Source organism: Sus scrofa, chromosome 5 (assembly GCF_054392235.1).
Source record: "Sus scrofa isolate SSC_HxYL_T2T_F1_AM1 chromosome 5, Sscrofa_HxYL_maternal_Yorkshire_Landrace_v2.0, whole genome shotgun sequence".
Lineage (NCBI taxonomy): Eukaryota > Metazoa > Chordata > Mammalia > Artiodactyla > Suidae > Sus > Sus scrofa.
The window spans coordinates 53,225,936-53,248,796 of NC_139387.1; the positions used below are offsets into that span (position 1 = coordinate 53,225,936).

The 22,861-nt window shown below is 39.2% G+C and overlaps 1 protein-coding gene across 13 annotated transcripts in view; it reads right to left on the minus strand.

The window, feature by feature from the left end:
• ARNTL2 (aryl hydrocarbon receptor nuclear translocator like 2) overlaps positions 1-22,861 on the minus strand; it is a 195,791-nt gene that overhangs the window by 124,090 nt on the left and 48,840 nt on the right. For 9 of the 13 annotated variants that reach the window (XR_002344063.2, XR_014803683.1, XM_021092151.2 and 6 more), the window contains exon 3: positions 6,887-7,044. Coding sequence is in view for 7 of the 13 variants with exons in the window: in XM_021092151.2 (XP_020947810.1) it covers positions 6,887-7,044 (158 nt within the window). In the remaining 6 variants the exon portion in view is untranslated. Of the gene's footprint in view, positions 1-2,335; positions 2,391-6,886; positions 7,045-22,861 lie in introns of those variants that run through there. The other 4 variants (XM_021092159.2, XM_021092157.2, XR_014803684.1 and 1 more) reach the window with 3 other exon arrangements.

The following is a 22,861-nucleotide window of genomic DNA, read 5'->3' on the forward strand; positions in this document are numbered from 1 at the left end:
TTATAATAACATGCAAAAATATTCAAGACTGGTTATTTTAAAATGTATTAAAGTATAGTTGATTCACAAGGTTGTGTTAATTTCTGCTATACAGCAAAGTCATTCAGGTTTATGTATTCTTTTTTATATTCCTTTCCATTATGGTTTATTACAAGATATTGAATATAGTTCCCCGTGCTATACAATAGGGACCTTGCTGTTTGTCCATTCTGTATATAATAGTTTGCATCTGCTAATCCCAAACTCCCAATCCATCCTTCCCAACCACTCCCACCCCCTTGGCAACCACTAGGCTGTTCTATCTGTGAAGACTCCAGTTATTTTTATAATTTCTTAGTTCTTAAAACTGATAATATGAATTACCCCAAATAGGGAGATTCTGGAATTCTAAGCAAATTTTATGGATTCTTCAGATTTTCCATATGACCTTTTAAAGATCTTATGGAGACTTATGATAATATACAAAAATATATAAAAGTATAAATGAAATAATTTATTTTAAGCCCTTAGCACAGAGCTTATTGTATTAAAAGGAAAATCTATGAAACAACCAGAAGAGCTGGGAGAATGATAAGGAATTATCAGGTCAAAGCTAGGTAAAAGTTTGACCTGAGAGAAGTAAGGAAAGAACTAAAACATTTATCTTGAGGGCATCCAACCTTGACAGGGATGCCTTTCATGGCCATAGGTGGGTGCAGGGGACAGTTTGCCAAGGCAAGGTGTGAGGTCCCTAGATAACCTCCAGGCAAGGGTGATTCAAAAGTAAATCAGATTTCCCTCCCTTATACTTCCCAACCCCCTCTAACCCCATCCCATCCTTCTGGGGACTACAAGTAAAGATGCTTTTGAAAAAGAAGTATTGCTGGGAAACCTGGACAGCTGCATGCAAATCAGTGAAACTAGAACACACCTTCACACCATGCATGAAAATAAACTCAAAATGGCTGAAAGACTTAAATATAAGACAAGACACCATCAAACTCCTGGAAGAGAACATAGGCAAAACATTCTCTGACATCAACCTTACAAATGTTTTCTCAGGTCAGTCTCCCAAAGCAACAGAAATAAAAGCAAAAATAAACCAATGGGACCTAATCAAACTGACAAGCTTTTACACAGCAAAGGAAAACAAAAAGACAGCTTACAGAATGGGAGAAAATACTTTCAAATGATACGACTTAATCTCTAAAATATACAAACAACTTATACAACTCAACAGCAAAATAGTCAACAACCCAATTGAAAAATGGGCAAAAGACATGAATAGACACTTCTCTGAGGAAGATATACAGATAGCCAACAAGCACATGAAAAAATGCTCAACATCACTGATTATTGGAAATGCAAATCAAAACTACCATGAGATACCACCTCATGTCAGTCAGAATGGCCATCATTAATAAGTCTGCAAACAACAGATGCTGGAAGGGTGTATAAAAAGGGAACCCTCCTGCACTGTTGGTGGGAATGTAAGTTGGTACAACCACTATGGAGAACAGTATGGATGTACCTTAGAAAACTATACATAGAACTATCATACGGCCCAGTAATACCACTCCTGGGCATATATCCAGAAAAAAACTTTTCTTAAAAAAGACGCATGCACCCACATGTTCATTGCAGCACTATTCACAATAGCCAAGACATGGAAACAACCCAAATGTCCATCAATAGATGATTGGATTAGGAAAATGTGGTATATGTACAACAATGGAATACTACTTAGCCATAAAAAAGAACAAAATAATGCCATTTGCAGCAACATGGGTGGAACTAGAGGCTCTCATAGTGACTGAAGTAAGTCAGAAAGAGAAAGACAAATACCATATGATATCATATATCTGGAATCTAATATATGGTACAAATGAACCTTTCCACAGAAAAGAAAATCATAGACTTGGAGAATACACTTGTGGTTGCCAAGGGAGGGGGGGGGCGGAGTGGGATGGATGGGGAGCTTGGGGTTAATAGATGCAAACTATTGCCTTTGGAATGGATTAGCCATGAGATCCTGCTATGTAGCACTGGGAACTACGTCTAGTTACTTATGATGGAGCATGATAATGTGAGAAAATAGAATGTATACGTGTATGTGTAACTGAGTCATCACGCTGTATAGTAGAAAAAAAATAATGTATTGGGGAAATAAAAAAATAAAAACACTTGAAATTTTTAAAAAAGAAAAAAAAAGAAAAAGAAAAAGAAAGATGAGGTAACACTCTGAGACGTGTTAACCTCTAATTGGCCTCTAATTGGCCTTTCAATGGATTTATAGAGGCCAAACTCACCAATTACCTAAGTGGTAGGGAATAAACAAAACCAGAAAATTGAATACCTTCATGATATGATTCAGGAAAGTCTTCTTAGACCGGAAACACCCCTAAAAAAACCTGGCATAAGCAAAAAAAGACTCTTTTGGAATCTCCCTCAAAGAATCCCCCCAAATGACATTATTATTATTATTACCACTACTATTACTACTACTACTACACAGTAGTCTGATAGAAGGGAGTTAAGAAAAGGCTGAAGGGTGGAGACTCTGTGTGCCAGGCCATGTACAGTGATAAATCAATGTGAGTGAAGCAGTGACACTTCCAGGCTGGCCTCAGGCAAGGTTGGCAGAAGTGTGCCAAGGAAACCCCGTCAGTGTCAATCAGCCAGAAGGGACAAGCCCAGACTAAATAGGTGAGTGAGGACATGCCAGTGAGCAAACAAAGGCAGTCAGTGTGGAGAGGAAGCTAGAGTGTGGTCGGTTAACAAAATGCATGCTGTGCCATTGTGTACACCTGCCAAAGAGTGGTGACAACTCTGATTCTCAGATTCTGATAGCAAAAACAAATAAGAAAACACGATCACCTACTTTTATTATGACGTTCATACTATCATTAAAAAAAGGACAATATGACAATAATAATGATCATAATGATCAAAATGACAATATCTGACCACCATCTCCATCACTGAGAAACTCTGTGCTCTTTCTCGGATATTTGCCTTATGACAAATATCATATGAGCTCACTTATATGTGCAATAGAGGAAAATGATACAGGGTCGGGGGATGAGTGAAATAGGTGGTGATGAAGTGGTACAGATTTCCAGTTGCAAAATAAATAAGTCCTGGGGATGTAAATGTACAGCATAGGGAAGATGGTCAAGAGAGTAAAATAACTTTGCATGGTGGCAGGTGGTAATTAGACTTACACTGATCATTTCTTAATGTACGAAAATATTAAATGATTATGTCATACCTCGATAACTAAAAAAAGGAAAAAATGATACAAATTAACTTATTTACAAAACAGATATAGACCCATAGATAGAGAAAACAAACTTATGGTTACCAAAGGGGAAAAAGGGGGAGGGATAAGTTAGGAGTTTGGGATTAATAGAATATACTACTATATATAAAAGAGATAGGAGTTCCCATCATGACTCAGTGGTTAACACACCCGACTAGTATCCATGAGGACATGGGTTCTATTCCTGGCCTTGGTCAGTGGGTTAAGGATCCGGCATTGCCATGAGCTGTGGTGTAGGTTGCAGACATGGCTCAGATCCCAAGCTGCTGTGACTGTGGTGTAGGCCAGCGGCTACAGCTCTGATTCGACCCCTAGCCTGGGAACCTCCACATGCCATGGATGTGGCCCTCAAAAGACAAAAAGACAAAAAATAAAATAAAAATAAACACCAAGGACCTACTGGGAATGATATTCAGTATCTTGTAACAACCTATAATGGAAAAGAATCTGAAACTAACAAAACATTGTAAATCAACTATACTGCAATTTTTAAAAAGAATAAAAAAATAAATACTGGAATTCCCATCGTGGAGCAGCAGAAAAGAATCCGACTAGGAACCATGAGGTTGTGGGTTCGATCCCTGGCCTCACTCAGTGGGTTAAGCATCCGGCATTGCTGTGAGCTGTGGTGTAGGTCAAAGATGCGGCTTGGATCTGGTGTTGCTGTGGTTCTGGTGTAGGCCGGTGGCTACAGCTCCAATTATATCCCTAGCCTAGGAACCTCCATATGCCGCAGGTGTGGCCCTAAAAAGACAAAAAAAAAAAAATATGCTCACCCTTTATACATATTACCCTTTACTCAGCAACAACACTATGAGGCAAAGCATTACCCCTGTTTTATAGATGTGGAGGTTGAGGATTAAATTGTCACACGGCAATTTAGGCAGGGAGCCAGGATTTGAAACCAGGTTTACCTCCAGGACCCAGGCATGCACCACTGGTTCCCAGGTACTCAGACCCATGGAGGCCCTTGGAAAGCATCTGCTCCAGAGCAGGGCTTACTCCAAATGTGGTCTGCAAACCATCTCACCAGTTTGTCATCATCTAACTGTAGTGAGATGAGCACAGAAATTAACAAAAAGCATGGTAATGCTTTATGGTAATGCTGTTGCCTTCCAGCCCATGAGCATTTTTTTCCATTAATTAATTGTATGTATTTTATTTTATGTATTTTTCTTTTTTGGCCACCCCATGACATATTAAGTTCCCGGGCTGGGGAGCAGATCCAAGATGCAGTTGTGACCTATGCTGCAGCTGCGGCAACGCTGAATCCTTTAACCCACTGGGCTGGGTGGGGATCGAACCTGCATCCTGGCACTGTGGATACACCTCTGGTCTCTTTTGCCACAGTGGGAACTCGTGTACTGTACTTTATAATGGATGGAGGTGAAGAATACTTGCCCTTCCCCCACAGAGTTTGAGAAGCACTGCTGGAAAGTGTAGTTAAAAAAAAGATCATTTCATCATTCTCTGTCTTCCAAGTAATTACGTGTAGACTAAAGTAACACTGTCCACATGCAGCCCTCTGATGATCAGGCATCCAGGCGTTTGTAGGTCGAGTTGGGGTCCACTCTGGCTAGGGCACTGGGGGGTGGCCCCAGCTGCTTTAAGTCATCATTTCCTCAGGTAGACGTGACTAAGGATCTGGTCAATTGTGATGAGTAAATGATCGCCTTGGCCAATGGTGAAATCTATGCTCTGTTCCAAAGAATCCTCTCTGGATCTAGGCAGTGTCTCCTCCCTACTGAGTGTCCCTTGTCACAGGCATACATTTATCACTAGCTGTTCATGATCTCTTCGTGGGTCTGTCTCCCAAGTCCACCATGAACCCTCCAGCACAGAGAGCTTGCCTCCTTCATTTTCATAACCCCAGCAGAAGCTCAGTTCCCGTTGGCTGAATTAGTTTAGTGATTCATGGCTTTTCCCTTGGGTCCTCCTCTCTCGGGATGTTATAAATGTGAGAACTGTTGGGTAATTTTCGGGTTGCTATCCAGTGACCTCAGTTGAGCCCACTAATGTTCACTGCTGAAAGATTTAAGGGTAATACTGCACACAACTTGTGGGTAAAAGAGAATCTTATTTCACAAGAGACTGGTAGGAAAAAAAGGCCTCCAGTCATGCTGTAAAAGTTGCCAATGCCTGTGCTGCTCTGCATGGTACGGAAGGGGTCGAGGGCTGTACTTGCCTTCCCCACTGCCTGCTCTCCAGATCTGCATGTGCTTAACTGGTCACAATATATAAGCCATTTTTCTATCTTCTGCAAAGATCTAGGAAAGGTGATTTACAGTACAGCTCGCAGGGAGTTCCCTGGTGGTCTAGCAGTTAGGACTCAGTGCTTTTACGGCTGTGGCCCAGGTTTAATCCCTAGTCTGGGAACTGAGATCCCACATCAAGCTGCTGCATGCTGCAGCCAAAAAAAGTACACTTTGCACAAGTTACTATTAAATAACACTTTAATAACTGTCTCTAGTTTTCTTCCCTAATTTGTATACGCACCTCCCAGGCCTCCTCTAATCTGAACAGATTTGTCAGGATTTGTTGTTTTTGTTGTTCATTATGAACTAAGATCCTCTTTGGGCTCCAGTTTGCACCTGGAGTCCAGGTAACACTGCTCTCCTCCAAGCCACTTTAACTCAACCTGGTAAATCTCCTGTGTTCTGACCACAGGACTTCCTTTTCCCTTTAACAGCTTTTTCTTCTGCTAACGTGCAGTATAGGACAGAGATCTAAATGAGACCCTTGGTCTTCCTTTGCTTATTCCTTTTTTATACTTTTGGAGCCAGATTTCACTATAATATTTTAGGTCTTTACAGATCTGAATATGCAAGTCTCCTCTATGGTCTGCAATGCCCCTTCTGCCAGGTCTTCTGATCCTCTCAATATAAATATATGTCATTAACATTCAAATATCTAAAACTCAATTCTATTTCCATCATTCCACACCCCACACCCCAACCAGACTGGGGTTGTTCCCAAACCAGAGGTGATTCCACTTTGATTTAAAATTCAAGCTCACACAGGGAAATTGGTAAAGTCAGAAATGATCACACACACCACAAGTAGCAATGCCTAAGGACCTCCTTCGCCCAATGTCCCATATATATGAGAATGCCTTACAATAGCAAGATGTGATGCATTTTCTGACCTACTTACCAGTCTGAACGACATTTTAAGAGAAGTTGTGTTTAAGGGGTTTTGCGTTTCTAATAGTAGAAGTCTGACAATAATTTAAAATTATAATAATTAACATGACATTTCAGAACTTCTAAAATATTGAGAGGTATGTACAGCAGGTGTTATCTTCATATTATATATGAAGAAACAAGTAGAAATATAAAGACTTTCCAAGTTCCCGTAGTAAACTTAAGATGAAGCTTGTAGTGAAACCAAGTTTTCTGGCATCCAAATTAGTACTCTCTCCGCATAAGAATATGGACAAGCATCCAAGTTAATGCCTAGAAAGCTGAAAGACATAGCTGCATAAAATCTCAACAGCCAGGAACAACGAAACACACCCATCCAGGACCTTGTCAATCACAGGGAAGACATCACAAATCCAAGTGTGGGGGCCATTTTCAAACTCACCTTTTAAAGATCTCAAATGCTGAACAGCCATTCTTAAAACTGTCAGTTTGTCCAGCTTCCGTGCCACAGGATGGCACTGAGGGATCATCGCAGACAGTGTTTCAATCAGGTTGTTCATTTTATCTCTCCTCCGCTTTTCGGTTTGGCTATGCGCTTCTCTAAGAAGGAAAAAGAGCTGCCTTTATATTTAATATTCAGCAGACCCCCACTTACCCCAGAGGTACCAGGGAGCATGGGTGAGGCCAGCAAGCCCCTGCTGCTCTTCCTCCCAACTCTGGCCCTGCAGGTGGCAATCAGGGAAGAGGCAGAAGCACTGGGAGCAGGAATGGCACTCACTCATCTGCTTTCACCACCCTCACCCCACTACCCTTGTTCCTTCCCTCCTGACCTCATTCCCTGAAACCTTGAAGAACTAAGACCTCAGAGATACATGCACCCCATTGGTCACTCCAGCACAATTCACAATAGCTAAGACATGGAAACAACCTGAATGTCCATTGACAGAAGAACGGATTAAGAAGATGTAGTATAGATATACAGTGGAATATTACACATCCATAAAAAGAATGAAATATTACCATTTGCAGCAGCATGAATGGGCCTGAAATTAACATATTGAGGCAAGATAAAGACAAATATATGAGATCACTAATATGTGGAATCTAATACAAAATGATACAAAAGAACTTATTCACACAATGGAAACAGACCCACAAAGAGTTAGAAACCAAACTTAAGGTTACCAAAGGGGGAACACTGGTGCAGGGGAGGCGATAAATTGGAGGTTGGGACTGACATATACACACTACTATATATGGAATGAATGAGTAATAAAGACCTACTGTATAGCACAGAGAAACCTACTCAACACTCTGCAGTGACCTATATGAGAAAAGAATCTGAAAAGGAATGGATATATGTATACATATAACTAATTCACTTTGCTGTACACCTGAAACCAACACAACATTGTAAGTATATTCTTTTTTTTGAATGATTTTTATTTTTTCCATCATAGCTGGTTTACAGTGTTCTGTCAATTTTCTACTGTACAGCAAGGTGACCCAGTCACACATACATGTATACATTCTTTTTCCCACATTATTCTCCATCATGCTCTATCATAAGTGACTAGATATAGTTCCCAGTGCTGTACAACAGGATCTCATTGCTTAACCATTCCAAAGGCAATAGTTTGCATCTATTAACCCCAAATTCCCAGTCATTCCACTCCTATCCCCTCCTCCTTGGGGTCAACTATATTCTAATACAATTTTTTTTTTTAAGATTAAAAGGAAAAAAAGAACTAAGACCTCTGAGAGCCATGGTGAATGCTTTTTTAGCTTCCCTTCAGGCTCAGAGGAAGAGGTAGCTTGCCCTCTATTCAAAGCTAATGCCTCTCTGGCATTTGCTTGAATAGTTATCAGCATCTTAACCTTATTCTCTTTCACAGCTCTTTCTGTGGGTCAATAAATGGGTTCAAGTCCCTTCTCTTTGAAAAAAAAAATCACTTTCCCTAATTCTAGGGAAACTTTTTCCTTGCTTCCCTCCTCAGCCAGCTTCCTCAGAGTGTGGACTCCACTCAAACTTTCATCTCCCAGGCACCTCTCCATCTCTTAAAATCAACCCCCTTCCACAACCCCCCACTCCACTAAAACTACTCTAGTAAAGGTCATCCTAGACTTACGCAACCCCAGCTGATTCCTGCCTTGAATTTGAGACTGTTGCCACTTCTCACATTCTTCCCTGGCTTCTGTGCCCTCTCCTGCTCCTCCATCCTCCTGGCTCAGCTCCTTCTCTGTCCTTCAACACTGGTCCTCTGAGATCCCTTACCTGGCATCACTCTTTCCTCACCTATAGCTTCACCCTAAGAAACTGTATTCTGTCATAAGCTTCTTTCCATTAAATCCTTATCTCATTCACTCTCCATCCAATTCTCAACCTTCAGAACCCAATATTATGCACCTCAGTGATTCACGAGCACTCTAAAACTCAAGAAATCCCAAACTGAATGCATCTTCTACAGCTGACCCTATTATAATTCCCCTTCCTCTACCAGCCCTAATTACTCTTCCTTCTGTAGGGTTTATCTTGATTGGTGACACCACTAGACTCATTCTTGACCCTTCTTCTTCACCCTAAAGAGTCAAATAATTATAAACTTCTGTAGATTCTAGTTTTTAAAATATCTTTAAATCTGTCTTTTCCTCTTCTCCAGCCACTCTGTTACCACCTTGATTCAGGCCCTTATGGTAGCTCATTGCATGACTCCAAAAAGCCTTTGAAACTGATTTTCCTGCTTCTTCTAGTGTCTTTCTCATTCACTCTATCCATCCACTATTCCCAGAACAATTGCTTTCAAATCAAATCATGGAATCCCATGGCCAACATGTATTTCCACTGCCTAAAAGTGAAGGCAAGACTCTCTACTGACATCCCAATGTTCTCATGACCCGGCTCATGCCTTCATTTCCAGTTTCACCTTCCCTTGTCTTCTCCCTCCAGCTCCAGATTTCACAAAGCAGCAATGCCAGATGACTTGCTAGTCCTCCAACACATCAAGTCCTCTCTCATCTCCTCTAACCCTTGCTCTTTACTCAGTTTAGAATGTCCTACCTTCCTATATTCTTGGGAAAATCCTATTCCTTCTTCAAAACCCAGATCAGTTATTCTGGGAATGTTTCTTTGATGATTCATCATTTCCCTTTCTCAGTCATCTCAGTACCTTATTTCATCAAATATACTCCTACCATATTTCATCAAGTCTAAGATACTATCATTTGTAAGATGCAGCATTACTTAATGCATCACAAAGAAGGAAAAATGCTGCCAATTAATAGGAAGATGACCTTGATGATAAGATCTGTTTCACAGATGATAAAATGTGGAGGGAGAGCAATGTGTCACTTGGATTTCAAGAATTATTTTATTTTACACTTTATTGTGAACATATGTCTGTTTCTCCTACAACACTCACGTCATAGCAACTCCAGAATTTCTATATAAGAAGAGTTTGGGGAAGGGTATCTAATGGGAAAGAGGAAAAATGGAGACTTGTCCTGTTTTTAGAGACTTTAAACTAGATGAAAGAGTTGGGGGGGGACACTGATGGAGCTAACCCACCCCACAACCATTCACCCCTGGGCCATGCCCCTCCTGGAAGAAAATACATACTTTGGGGTGTGCTGGCTGAAATTCAAGTTACACATGTATTTACATAATATCTTACTCATACTTTGGTCTATTCATGGGCAATTTTTAGATTAAAGACTTACAATTTTAAAAATGTTATAGTTATCCTCTTGCTAGAATATTCACCTCTTCTTTCTAACAGTATTACCCACTAGCATAGACAGAAGCAGTGGACAGAAATGCCTGATTCCAGGAATGTACAGCAGAAGAGCAGATGCCTTCTCTTAGAGCTAGGGTTTGGAGAGAGATGAAAACAGGTGGAAACAAAACCACTTAAGAATGATTAATGATGATGCAAACACAGAGGAAGGTGAAATAGCCAATTTTTGAATACTTTACTTGAAGGAGGTGCACCTGAAAATACCTCTTGGAGGAATTTAATAAAGAAAGGCATATCCATCCAGAGGCTAGTTCTCTGCTTAATAATTCATCAGGGCTCTGGCCCTTATCTCTGTGAACTATTACTGTCACTTTAAACCATGTCAGTGTTTTGCAGAGTCATATATATATATATATTCTGAGAAAATAGAATAAATGGAGAAAAAGCAAAATTGAGATCTGGCCATGTTGCCAGATGCAGGAAATAAATCTGTAGATATTGAAAGAATATGTTGAAACAATTGACAGAATTTATGATGATGTATTACTAATAATCAGATGTTCCTTGTAAGTAATTCTGATTTGCTTACAGGGTAAATTAGGTTTTCTCTAGTGTTTAAAGACAATAATAGTTGTTGTTTTTTTGTTTTTGGCCATGCCCACAGTATACAGAAATTCCCTAGGCAGGGATCAAAACCAAGCCACAGCAGTGACAAGGCAGAATCCTTAACTGCTAGGCCACAAGGGAACTCCAATACTAGTTGTTTTTAATAAAGAGCTATTCTAAGAAAAATTTAGATACATAGGCCAAATGTTATTCAAGTAAATAGAGAAAAATGGTACAAAGTATCAGAGGATCTCTACTTCTCAGAGCAATAGAAAAACCCAATACTCATGAATCCATTCTATCTTGACATCACCCATTTGCTTTGGCTGCTGGTCTGCCTGTGTGACCTCTTCTACCCACCATGTACCTTCTCAATGGTACAATATACCTGAGGGACTTCACCTGTACTTTTTGTTCACCATCTTACAAAAAAGCAGGATAACATATCAAACTACATGAAACAGATTTTAATTCTTGAGAAAGAAAGAAATGTGAGATTAAGTCCAATCATCCTAATTCCTAGTAAGCCTTTAGGTCTTTTTGTTTGTTTGTTTCCACTTTTTTTTAATTTCCCCAATAAATTATTTTTTTTCTACTGTATAGCATGGTGACCCACTTATACATAACATGCATACATTCTATTTTCTCACTTTATCACACTCCATCATAAGTGACTAGACGTAGTTCCCAGTGCTATACAGCAGGATCTCATGGCTAATCCATTCCAAAGGCAATAGTCTGCATATATTAACCCCAAGATCCCAATCCATCCCACTCCCTCCCCCTTGGCAACCACAATCTATTCTCCAAGTCCATGATTTCTTTTCTGTGGAAAGGTTCATTTGTACCATATATTAGATTCCAGATATAGGTGATATCATATGGCATTTGTCTTTCTGACTTACTTCACTCAGGATGAGAGTCTCTAATTCCATCCATGTTGCTGCAAATGGCATTATTTTGTTCTTTTTCATTGCAGGAGTAGTATTCCATTGTGTATATATACCACACCTTCCTAATCCAATCATCTGTTGATGGACATTTGGGTCAATAGCCAAGCCTTTAGTAGTAAATGCACCCCCGAGCCCCTCCTTAAAACCATTACTACTGTTTGTAAAGCTGATAGGCACCTCACCCCCATCAGGTAACAAAAAATTGTTAACTCACAATGAATAATCACCACTGTTCTGTTTAGAAATTACCCCATGCCAAAGTTCAAAAGGAATATAATATTCATAAAATAATATTAAATCAAATACTTTAAAAACAATTGATGGCTTAGTCAAAAATTTATAATAGCACTATTAAATAGCTTGAAAATACATTAAGAATCTCAGACCTGGGGGGAGGGGATCAAGATGGTGGAGGGGTAAGACATGGCTCTCACCTTCTCCTACAAACACATCAAAAAAAAAAAAAAAAAAATCTAGGGAGTTCCCGTTGTGGCACAGTGGTTAACGAATCCGACTAGGAACCATGAGGTTGCGGGTTCGGTCCCTGCCCTTGCTCAGTGGGTTAACGATCCGGCGTTGCCGTGAGCTGTGGTGTAGGTTGCAGATGCGGCTCGGATCCCGAGTTGCTGTGGCTCTGGCGTCGGCCAGTGGCTGCAGCTCCGATTTGACCCCTAGCCTGGGAACCTCCATGTGCCGCGGGAGCGGCCCAAAGAAATAGCAAAAAAAGCCAAAAAAAAAAAAAATCTACATGTAGAATGATTTGCACCTAATAACTACTAAACCCTGGCAGAAGACTTAAAACCTCCAAAAAGGGCAAGAAACCTTCCACATAACTTGGTAGAACAAAAGGAAAAAAAAAAAAGAGAGAGAGAGCTGAGTAAAAAAAAAGGAATCAGGATGGGACCACCACTCCTGAGACAGAGCTGTGACAGAGGAAAAGAATCTGCACCCTGGGAAGCCACCTAACTGGCAGAGAGATCAGCCAAGACAGAGAGGGAACCTCAAAGCCTTGGAGAAAAGTAAAGCAGCCAGACTGAGGAGAGCAAAGCTGAGAGAAAGCTGCATGGACCATCAGTATCACTGCCCACAGACACCACAGCCTGAGACATTTGGGAGGGAGCTGGGCACTGATACTCAGGCTTCGGAAGTCAGTTTTGCACAGAGGACTAGGGTTGACTGTGTGGAGACAGCCTGAGGGGCTAGGGAGTGGTGCACCACAGGTGGGAGAGTGGAGCACCACAGTCGAGGAAGCACAGGAGGAGGTCTAGGCCCGCAGGAGAAGCAAGGAACCATTGTTGTGTAGAGGGTGAGAAAAGGAGGGGTGGACTGCCACAAGAATCTCTCTGTTCATGCATGGACTCTTGGATGGTGGGGCAGTGGAGTGCCTCTTATGTAGGCTATGGGCAGTGGGGGCAAACCACTGCAGCCATCTCAGACTAGAGGTCCATAAACAGGCACCACCTGTGACTTCATTCACCTCAGGGGTAGCTGCAGAGGAGGGCACTGCAACCAAGTGCCACCTGTTGCTGCTCTCACTTCCCAGGGAATGCACACACTCTACTGTTGCCACTGCCAAAGTCTCTGGGTGCCACCTACACCTGCCTGAGGGCCACTGCCACTTCCCAGGCCCTGTAACCAGAAGCAGGCTGTGCCACCTCCCCACAGGTCCCCAACATTGTCAAGGATTGAGAAACCAGGCACTGACTACAGGCGTTGTCCACTACCTCCATCGCCCTGGAAGCACACATAGGCCATACACTAGCACACCCCCTATCAAGGGGATAACAGCCTGAACACACTAAGGAAAGAGACAGCAGGCATCCAAATGGAAAGCAGCCCTCAAGCTAAAAAAAAAAAAAAAAAAAAGTAAACCCTCATAAAATACCCATGGGTACTCTTTTATAGAAATAGCCCTCAAAGACTATAGTAGTTGTTTTCCCTAAACTCACAGAATAAGAAAAATATAAGCAAAATGAAGAAGCTCAGGAACCATTCCCAATTAAAAGAACAGAATTCCCCTGAAGGAGCAAACAATGAAACAGACCTCTGCAGTCTAACAGACCCAAAGTTCAAAAGGACATAGTGAAAATACTGAAGGAATTGAGAGCAAATATGAAGGAAGTAAGAACAGATATGAACAGTAATGCAGATTACTTTGGAAAGCAACTAGAAAATATAAGGAGGAGCCAAGAAAAATTAGAAAATTCATTGGCAGATACACAAGCTCAGTTAAAGGCACTAAGGAGCAGAATGAATAATGCAGAGGAATGAGTTAGTGAGTTGGCAGATAGAATAAATGGCAATCACCTAATCAGGACAGCAGACAGAAAATCAAATGAAAAAACATGAAAGAAATATAAGCAATCTATGGAATAATATAAAGTGGGCCAATCTATGCATAATAGGGTTTCCAGAAGGAGAAGAAAAGGAAAAGGGGATTAAAAATATATTTGAAGAAATTATGGCTGAAAATTTTTGAAATCTAGGAAACAGATATTGAGATACAGAAAGCACAGAAGGCCCCAAACAAACTGAACCCAAACAGACACACACCAAGACGTATCATAACAGAAATGGCAAAAGTTAAAGATAAGGAGAGGAGTCTATAGGTAGTAAGAGAAAAACAATGAGTTAATTATAAGGGAACCCCCTTAAGGCTATCAGATTATTTCTCTATAGAAACACTACAGGCCAGAAGAGAGTGGCAAGACATATTCAAAATTTTAAAAGGGAAACATTTGCAGCCTACAATACTCTACCCAGCAAGAATATCATTTAAAATAGAATGAGAAGTAAAGAATTTATCCAACAAACAAAAACAAAAAGAATACAGTAATACTAAACCCATTCTAAAAGAAATACTGAAAATTCTCCTCCAATAAAAAAAAAGAAAGAAATCACAACTGGAAAGTAATCACCTAAATAAGCCAGTGTTAGAGATATAAAAAGAAAGGAAAAAACCTAACATAAAAATAATGTTAAACATAAAGAACAGCAAAAGGATAAAGATGACAATGTTAAAAAAGGACATTAGGAGTTCCTGTCATGGCTCAGCAGTAACAAACCTGACTAGCATGCATGAGGATGTGGGTTCGATCCCTGGTCTTCCTCAGTGGGTTAAGGATCTGGTGTTGCTGTGAGCTGTGGTATAAGTTGCAGACATGGTTTGGACCCTGTGTCACTGTGGCTATCGTGCAGCCTGGGGGCTACAGCTCATATTCAACCCCTAGCCTCAGAACTTCCATAAGCCATGGGTACAGACCAAAAAAGATAAATAAATAAATAAATAAATAAATAAAATAATAGACATCAAAATCATAAAATGTGCAGAAGGAAAGTAAGAAAATCTAGGAGTTCCCGTTGTGGCACAGTGGTTAACGAATCCGACTAGGAACCATGAGGTTGCGGGTTCAGTCCCTGCCCTTGCTCAGTGGGTTAACGATCCGGCATTGCCATGAGCTGTGGTGTAGGTTGCAGACGCAGCTGGGATCCCCCGTTGGCTCTGGCGTAGGTGGGGGACTACAGCTCCGATTCGACCCCTAGCCTGGGAACCTCCATATGCCGCGGGAGTAGCCCAGGAAATAGCAAAAAGACCAAAAAGACAAAAAAAAAAAAAAAAAAAAGAAAATCTAGACTCTCTTTTTCTAGAATGTATTTGAGCCTATATGACCATCAGGTTAAAGCAAGCAAATATAGGAAGGGGGTAACATACTTGAAAAACAGGGCAACTACAAATCAAGACCAAACAATACATTCACAAAAATTAAAAAGAAGAGGACACAGGCATAAAAGAAAAGGCAATTATCTAGCCAAGAAAAGAAAAGAACAAAGGAGAAACATAGAATCAACTGGAAAACAAGGGTTAAAATGGCAATAAAAACATAATTATCACTAATTACTTTAAAGGTCAATAGACTGAATACTCTAAAGACATAGAGTGACAAACTGGATAAAAAAACAAGAAACTTACAGCATGCTGCCTACAAGAGACGCACCTCAGGGCAAAAGACAAATATAACTTGAAAGTAAGAAGATGGAAAAAGATATTTCATGTGAAAGGAAATGACAGGAAAGCAAGAGTTGCAATCCTCATACCAAACAAAATAGACTTTAAAACAAAGGGCATAAAGAAAGACAAAGGAGGACACTATTTAATGATAAAAGGATCGATTCAAGAAAAGGATATTACACTTGTCAATATATATGCCCCTAATATAGGAGCACCTGAATATATGCAACAACTAGTAACAGAATAAAAGGAGAAATTGATGGGGATACAACAATAGTAGTCCCACTCACAACAATGGACACATCCTCTAGACTGAAAATCAATAAAGCAACAGAGATACTAAATGATACAATAGAACAGTTAGATATTTTTAGGATATTATATCCAAAAAACCAGAAGATACATTCTTTTCAAGAGCTCGTGGAACATTCTCAAGGACTGATCACATACTGGGGCACAAAACTAACCTCAACAAATTTAAGAGTATAGAAATTATTTTAAGCATCCTCTCTGACTACAATGGCATGAAACTAGAAATAAACCACAGGAAAAGAAAAAACTGACTACATGGAGACTAAACAACAATCTACTGAAAAACCAATGGGTCAACGAGGAAATCAAGACATAAATTAAAAATACCTCAAGAAGTTCCCACCATGGCTCAGTGGAAATGAATCCAACTAGGAACCATGAGGTTGCAGGTTCCATCCCTGGCCTCAATTGGTGGGTTAAGCATCTGGCATTGCTGTGAGCTGTGGTGTAGGTCACAGTTGCGGCTCGGATCTGGCATTGCTGTGGCTCTGGTGTAGGACCGCAGTAACAGCTCTGACTAGACCCCTAGCCTGGGAACCTCCCTATGCCACAGGTGTGGCCCTCAAAAAGACAAAAAAAAAATACCTTGAGACAAATGATAATGGAAACAAAACTACTCAAAATTTATAGGATGCTGCACAAGCAGCTCTTGGAGGGCAGTTCATAGCAATATAGGTCTTCCTCAAAAGAAGAAAAATCTCAAATCTGCAACTTAACCTACCAACAAAAAGAATTAGAAAAAAAATAACAAACAACACCTAAAGTCAGCAGAAGGAAGAAAATCATAAAGATCAGAGAGGAAATCAATAAAATAGAGATTCAAAAAACAATAGAAAAAAATCAATAAAACCAAGAGCTGGTTCTTCGAAAGGGTAAACAAAATTGACAAACCAAGAGTTGGTTCTTTGAAAGGTTAAACAAAAGTAACAAACCTCTGGCCAGACTCACCAAGAAAAAGAAGAAAGAACCCAAATAAATGAAATAAGAAATGAAAAAGGAGAAATCGCAATGAATACTGCAGAAAATACAAAAAAAAAAAAAAAAACTGTAAGAGAATACTGTGAACAACTATATGATGCCAACAAATTTGAAAACCTTGAAGAACTGGATGACTTTCTAGAGACATAGCTTGCCAAAACTGAATCAAGAAGAAATATACCATTTGAAAACAGACACTAGAAATGAAATTAAATGTGTAATAAAAACATTCCCTACAAACACAAGTCCAGGATCATATGGCTTCACAGGTGAATTCTACCAAACATATAAAGAAGAACCTATACCTATCCTTATTAAAATTTTCCAAATGGTTGAAGAAGGAATAATCCCAAAGACAGTGTAGGAAGCTACCATCACCTTAATACCAAATCCAAACAAAGATACTACCGAAAAAGAAAATTATAGGCCAGTATCTTTGATGAATATAGACACAAATATTCTCCACAAAATTTTAGCCAACTGAATTTAAGAACACATAAAAAAGATCATACACCATGACCCAAGTGGAATTCATCCCAAGTTCACAAGGATGGGTTCAACATATGCAAATCAATCAACATCATGCACCACATTAACAAAAGAAAATCAAAAACCACATGATCTTCTCAATAGATGCAGAAAAAGCACTTGACGAAATCCAACATTTTTCATGATAAAAACTTTTACCAAAGTGGGTATAGAGGGAACATACTTTAACATAATAAAACATTTAACATTTGTCATAAATGTTAAATGTATATATAATATATAATACTCAATGGAGAGAAACTGAAAGGCTTCCCACTAAAATCTGGAATGAGACAAGGATGCCCACTCTCGCTCTTTTATTCAACACAGTATTGGAAGCCTTAGCCATACCAATTAGACAAACAAATAAAAATTATCCAAATTGGAAGAGAAGAGGTAAAATTTTCACTCTATGCAGATGACATGATACTATATATAGAAAACCCTAAGGACACCACACTGAAACTACTCAAACTGATCAACAAAATCAGCAAAGTAGCAGGATAAAAGATTAACATTCACAAATCAGTTGCATTTCTGTATACTAACAGTGAAATATTAGAAAAAGAATATAAAAATACCTTTTAAAATCACACCCCTAAAAATTAAATACCTAGAAATAAACCTGACCAAGGAGATGAAAGACTTATATGCTGAGAACTATAAGACATTAATCAAGGAAATTAAAGAGGATTCAAAGAAATGGAAAACTATTCCATGCTACTAGATTGGAAGAATTAATATTGTTAAAATGGCCATACTACCCAAAGCAACCCACAGACACAATGCAATCCCCAACAAATTACTCATGACATTTTTCACAGAACTAGAACAAACAATCCAAAATTTTATCTGGAACCATAAAAGACCCAGAATTGCCAAAGCAATCCTAGGCGGTGGGTGTGTGTGTGGTGGCTAGGGGGAGGGGGGGCACAAGCAGAACTCTCCCAGACTTCAGACAATATTACAAAGCTACAGTAATGAAGACAATGTAGTACTGCTACAAAAACAGACATAGAGACCAATGAAAGAGAAAAGAGAACCCAAAAATAAACCCAGACACCTATAGTCAATTAATCTTCAACAAAGAGGCAAGAATATAAAGTGTGAAAAATTCTCTTCAGCAGGTTGTGCTGGGTAAACTGAACAGCTGCATGTAAATCAATGAAACTAGAACACACTCTCACACCATGCACAAAAATAAACTCCAAATGGCTTAAAGACTTAAACATAAGACAAGACACCATAAAACTGCTAGAAGAGAACAAAGGCAAAAGATTCTCTGACATCAACCATATAAATTTTTTTCTCAGGCAATAGAAACAAAAACAAAAATAAACAAATGGGACCTAATCAAACTCACAAGCTTTTGCACAGCAAAGGAAATCATAAAAAAAAGACAACCTACAGAATGGGAGGAAATAGTTGTAAACAAAGCAACTGACAAGGGCTTAATCGCCAAAATATACAAACAAGTCTTACAACTCAACAGCAAAAAAAAACAAACAACCCAATTGAAAAATGGGCAGAAGACCTAAATAGACATTACTCCCAAAGAAGACATAAGGATAGCCAACAGGCACATGAAAAAATGCTCAACATCACTAATTACTATAGAAATGCAAATCAAAACTACAAGGTAAGTCTATAAATAACAGATGGAGAGGATGTAAGAAAAGGGAACCATCCTAAACTTCTGGTGGGAATATAAATTGGTACAACCACTATGGAAAACAGTATGGAGGTATCTCAGAAAACTAAATATAGAACTATCATATGATCCTGCAATCCTGCTCCTGGGCATATATCCAGACAAAACTTTCATTCAAAAAGACATGCACCTTGGAGTTCCCACTGTGGCTCATGTAAAAAACCCAACTAGTATCCATGAGGATATGGGTTCTATCCCTGGCCTTGCTTAGTGGGTTAAGGATCCCATGTTGCCATGAACTGTGGTGTAGGTTGCAGATGTGGCTTGGATCCTGTGTTGTTGTAGCTGTGGCATGTGCTGTATTGGAGCTGTAGCTCCAATTTGACCCCCAGCCTGGGAACTTCCATATGCCACAGACCAAGCCCTAAAAAGCAAAAACAAACAAACAAACAGAAATGTGCCCCCTGTATTCATTGCAGCACTATTCACAACAGCCAAGACATGGAAACAACTTAAATGTCCATTGAAAGATAAAAGGATTAAGAAGATGTGGTACATACAAACAATGGAACACTAGTCAGCCATAAAAAGAACAAAATACTGCCATTTGCAACAACATGGATGAAACTGGAGACTCTCATGCTAAGTGAAATAAGTTAGAAAGAGAAAGAAAGCACCTATATCTGGAATCTAAAATGTGGCACAAATGAACCTATCTACTGAACAGAAATAAAATCATGGATATAGAGAAGAGACTTGGTCGCTGGGGGTGGGGGTGGGGGTGGAGGTGAGGAATGGGATGGACTGGGAATTTGGGGTTAGTAGATGCAATCTACTGCATTTGGAGTGAATAAGCAATGAGGTCCTACTGTATAGCCAGGGAACTAGAGCCAGTCACTTGTGATAGAAAATAATGATGATTAAAAAAAAAAAAAAAAGAAAATAATGGAAGATAATATGAGCAAAAGAATGCATATATATGCATATAACTGGGTCACTTTTCTGTACAGCAGAAATTGACAGAACATTGTAAATAAACTATAATAAAAATTTTTTTAAAAGAACTTCAACCCAAGGCAATCTACAGATTCAATGCAATACCTATCAAATTACCAAAAACATTCTTCACAGAACTAGACCACAATATTTTAAAATTTGTATGGAAATACAAGAGACCCAAATAGCCAAAGCAACACTGAAAAACAAAAATGGGGGAATCAAGCTTCCTGACTTTAGACAGTACTACAAAGCTACACTCATCAAAACCATATGGTACTGGCACAAAAACAGAAATATAGACAAATAGAACAGGATAGAAAACCCAGATATAAACCCAAATACCTACAGTCAACTAATCTATAACAAAGAAGGACAGAACATACTGTGGAAGAAAGATAGCCTCTTCAATAAATGGTGCTGGGAAAACTGGAAAGCTACATGTGAAAGAATGAAAATAGAATACTATCTAACACCATATAAAAAAATAAACTCTAAATGGATTAAAGACCTAAATATAAGGCCAGACATGATAAAAGTCCTAGAGGAAAACATAGGCAGAATGCTCTTTGACATAAATCACAGCAACATCTTGTTTGATCCACCTCCTAGAATAAAGACAATAAAGACTCAAATAAACCAGTGAGACCTGATCAAATGCAAAAGCTTTTGCTCAGCAAAGGAAGCCATTAAAAAAATGAAAATACAACCCAGACAATGAGAGAAAATCTTTGCCAATGATGCAACAGACAAGGGCCTAAGCTCCAAAATATACAAACTCATGCAACTCAGTAATAAAAAACCAAACAAACCATTTGAAAAATGGCAAGAATACTTAAATAGACATTTCTACAAAGAAGACATATGGATGGCCACAAGCATATGAAAAAATGCTCAATGTCACTAATTTTTAGAGAAATGCAAATCAAAATTAAAGTGAGGTACCACCCCACACCAGTTGGAATGGCCATCATTAAAAAGTCAACAAACAACGAATGCTAGAGAGGGTGTGGAGAAAAAGATACTATCCTCCACTACTGGTGAGAATGCAAGTTGGTATAACCACTATGGAAAACAGTATGGAGGTACCTCAGGAAATTAAATACAGAGCAACCATATGATCTAGCAATTCAACTACTAGGCATATATCTGGACAAAACTTTCATTGAAAAAGATACATGCACTCCTATGTTCATAGCAGCACTGTTCACAATAGCCAAGACATGAAAACAACCTAAATGTCCATCAACAGATGAATGGATTAAGAAGATGTGGTACATATATACAATGGAATATTACTTGGCTATAAAAAAGACAAATTAATGCCATTTGCAGCAATATGGATGGATCTAGAGACTCTCATACTATGTAAGCCAGAAAGAAAAAGACAAATACCAGATGATAATTTACAGAATCTAAAATATGGAACAGATGATCCTATCTAAAAATAACAAACCAACCAACCAAAAACAGAAACAGATCATGGACAAGAAGAACAGACTTGGGGTTCCCAAGGGGGAAAGGGGAGGGAGTGGGATGAATGGGCATTTGTGGGGGTTTGGGGCATGCAAACTGTTATGTTTGGAATGGATGGGCAATGGGATCCTACTGTAGAGCACAGGGAAATGTGTGTGACTGGGTTACTTTGTTGTACAACAGAACTTGATGAAACATTGTAAATCAACTATACTTTAATAATAATAATTTTAAAAAAGAATCTCAGACCTTTAATCAAAATGAATTTATTTTGCCTGAAAATTCATCTAGATGGTAAGAAATATATCTGAAAATTCAAAACTGATGATTTGTCAGTAATACTAATTTTCACATTAGCATATTCCCCAGAATATACTAAATGTATATATGTGTATAAATATTTATATATACACATTCATGTACATACACATGTGTGTTTATTCATTTAGAAATCACTACCAGGAGTTCCCATCGTGGCACAGTGGAAACCAACCTGACTTGGAACCATGAGGTTGCAGGTTTGATCCCTGGCCTCACTCAGTGGGTTAAGGATCCACATTGCCATGAGCTATGGTGTAGGTCGCAGACGTAGCTCAGATCCTGCGTTGCTGTGGCTGTGGTGTAGGCCGGCGGCTGTAGCTCCGATTACACCCTAGCCTGGGAACTCCATGTGCCACTAGTTCGGCCCTAAAAAAGGTAGTAAAAAAAAAAATCACTACCAAAATGAAATACATTGATGGCAATAGAACACTGTTCACATTAAAAAACTACGCAGGCTGAATAGTTTTTAGAAATACATATTTTTAAAAATATACTTTTAAACATATCATTTTGTCAAAAGGCATTTTAAAAATTCAAGGTAGGAGTTCCCATTGTGACTCAGCAGAAACAAATCAGACTAGTATCTTTGCTCAGTGGGTTAAGGCCTTGCCATGAGCTGTGGTGTAGGTCGCAGATGCAGCTCAGATCCTGTGTTGCTGTGGCTGTGGCGTAGACCAGCAGCTGTGGCTCTGATTAGACCCCTAGCCTGGGAACCTCCATATGCTGCAACTGAGGCCCTGAAAAAAAAGCAAAAAAATACAATAAAATAAAATTCAAGGTAAAGCACCCAAAATGTCATCTGCAAATAAACACAGTTAATATTTTAAGTGGTCTCCCTCCAATCTCTTTCTTA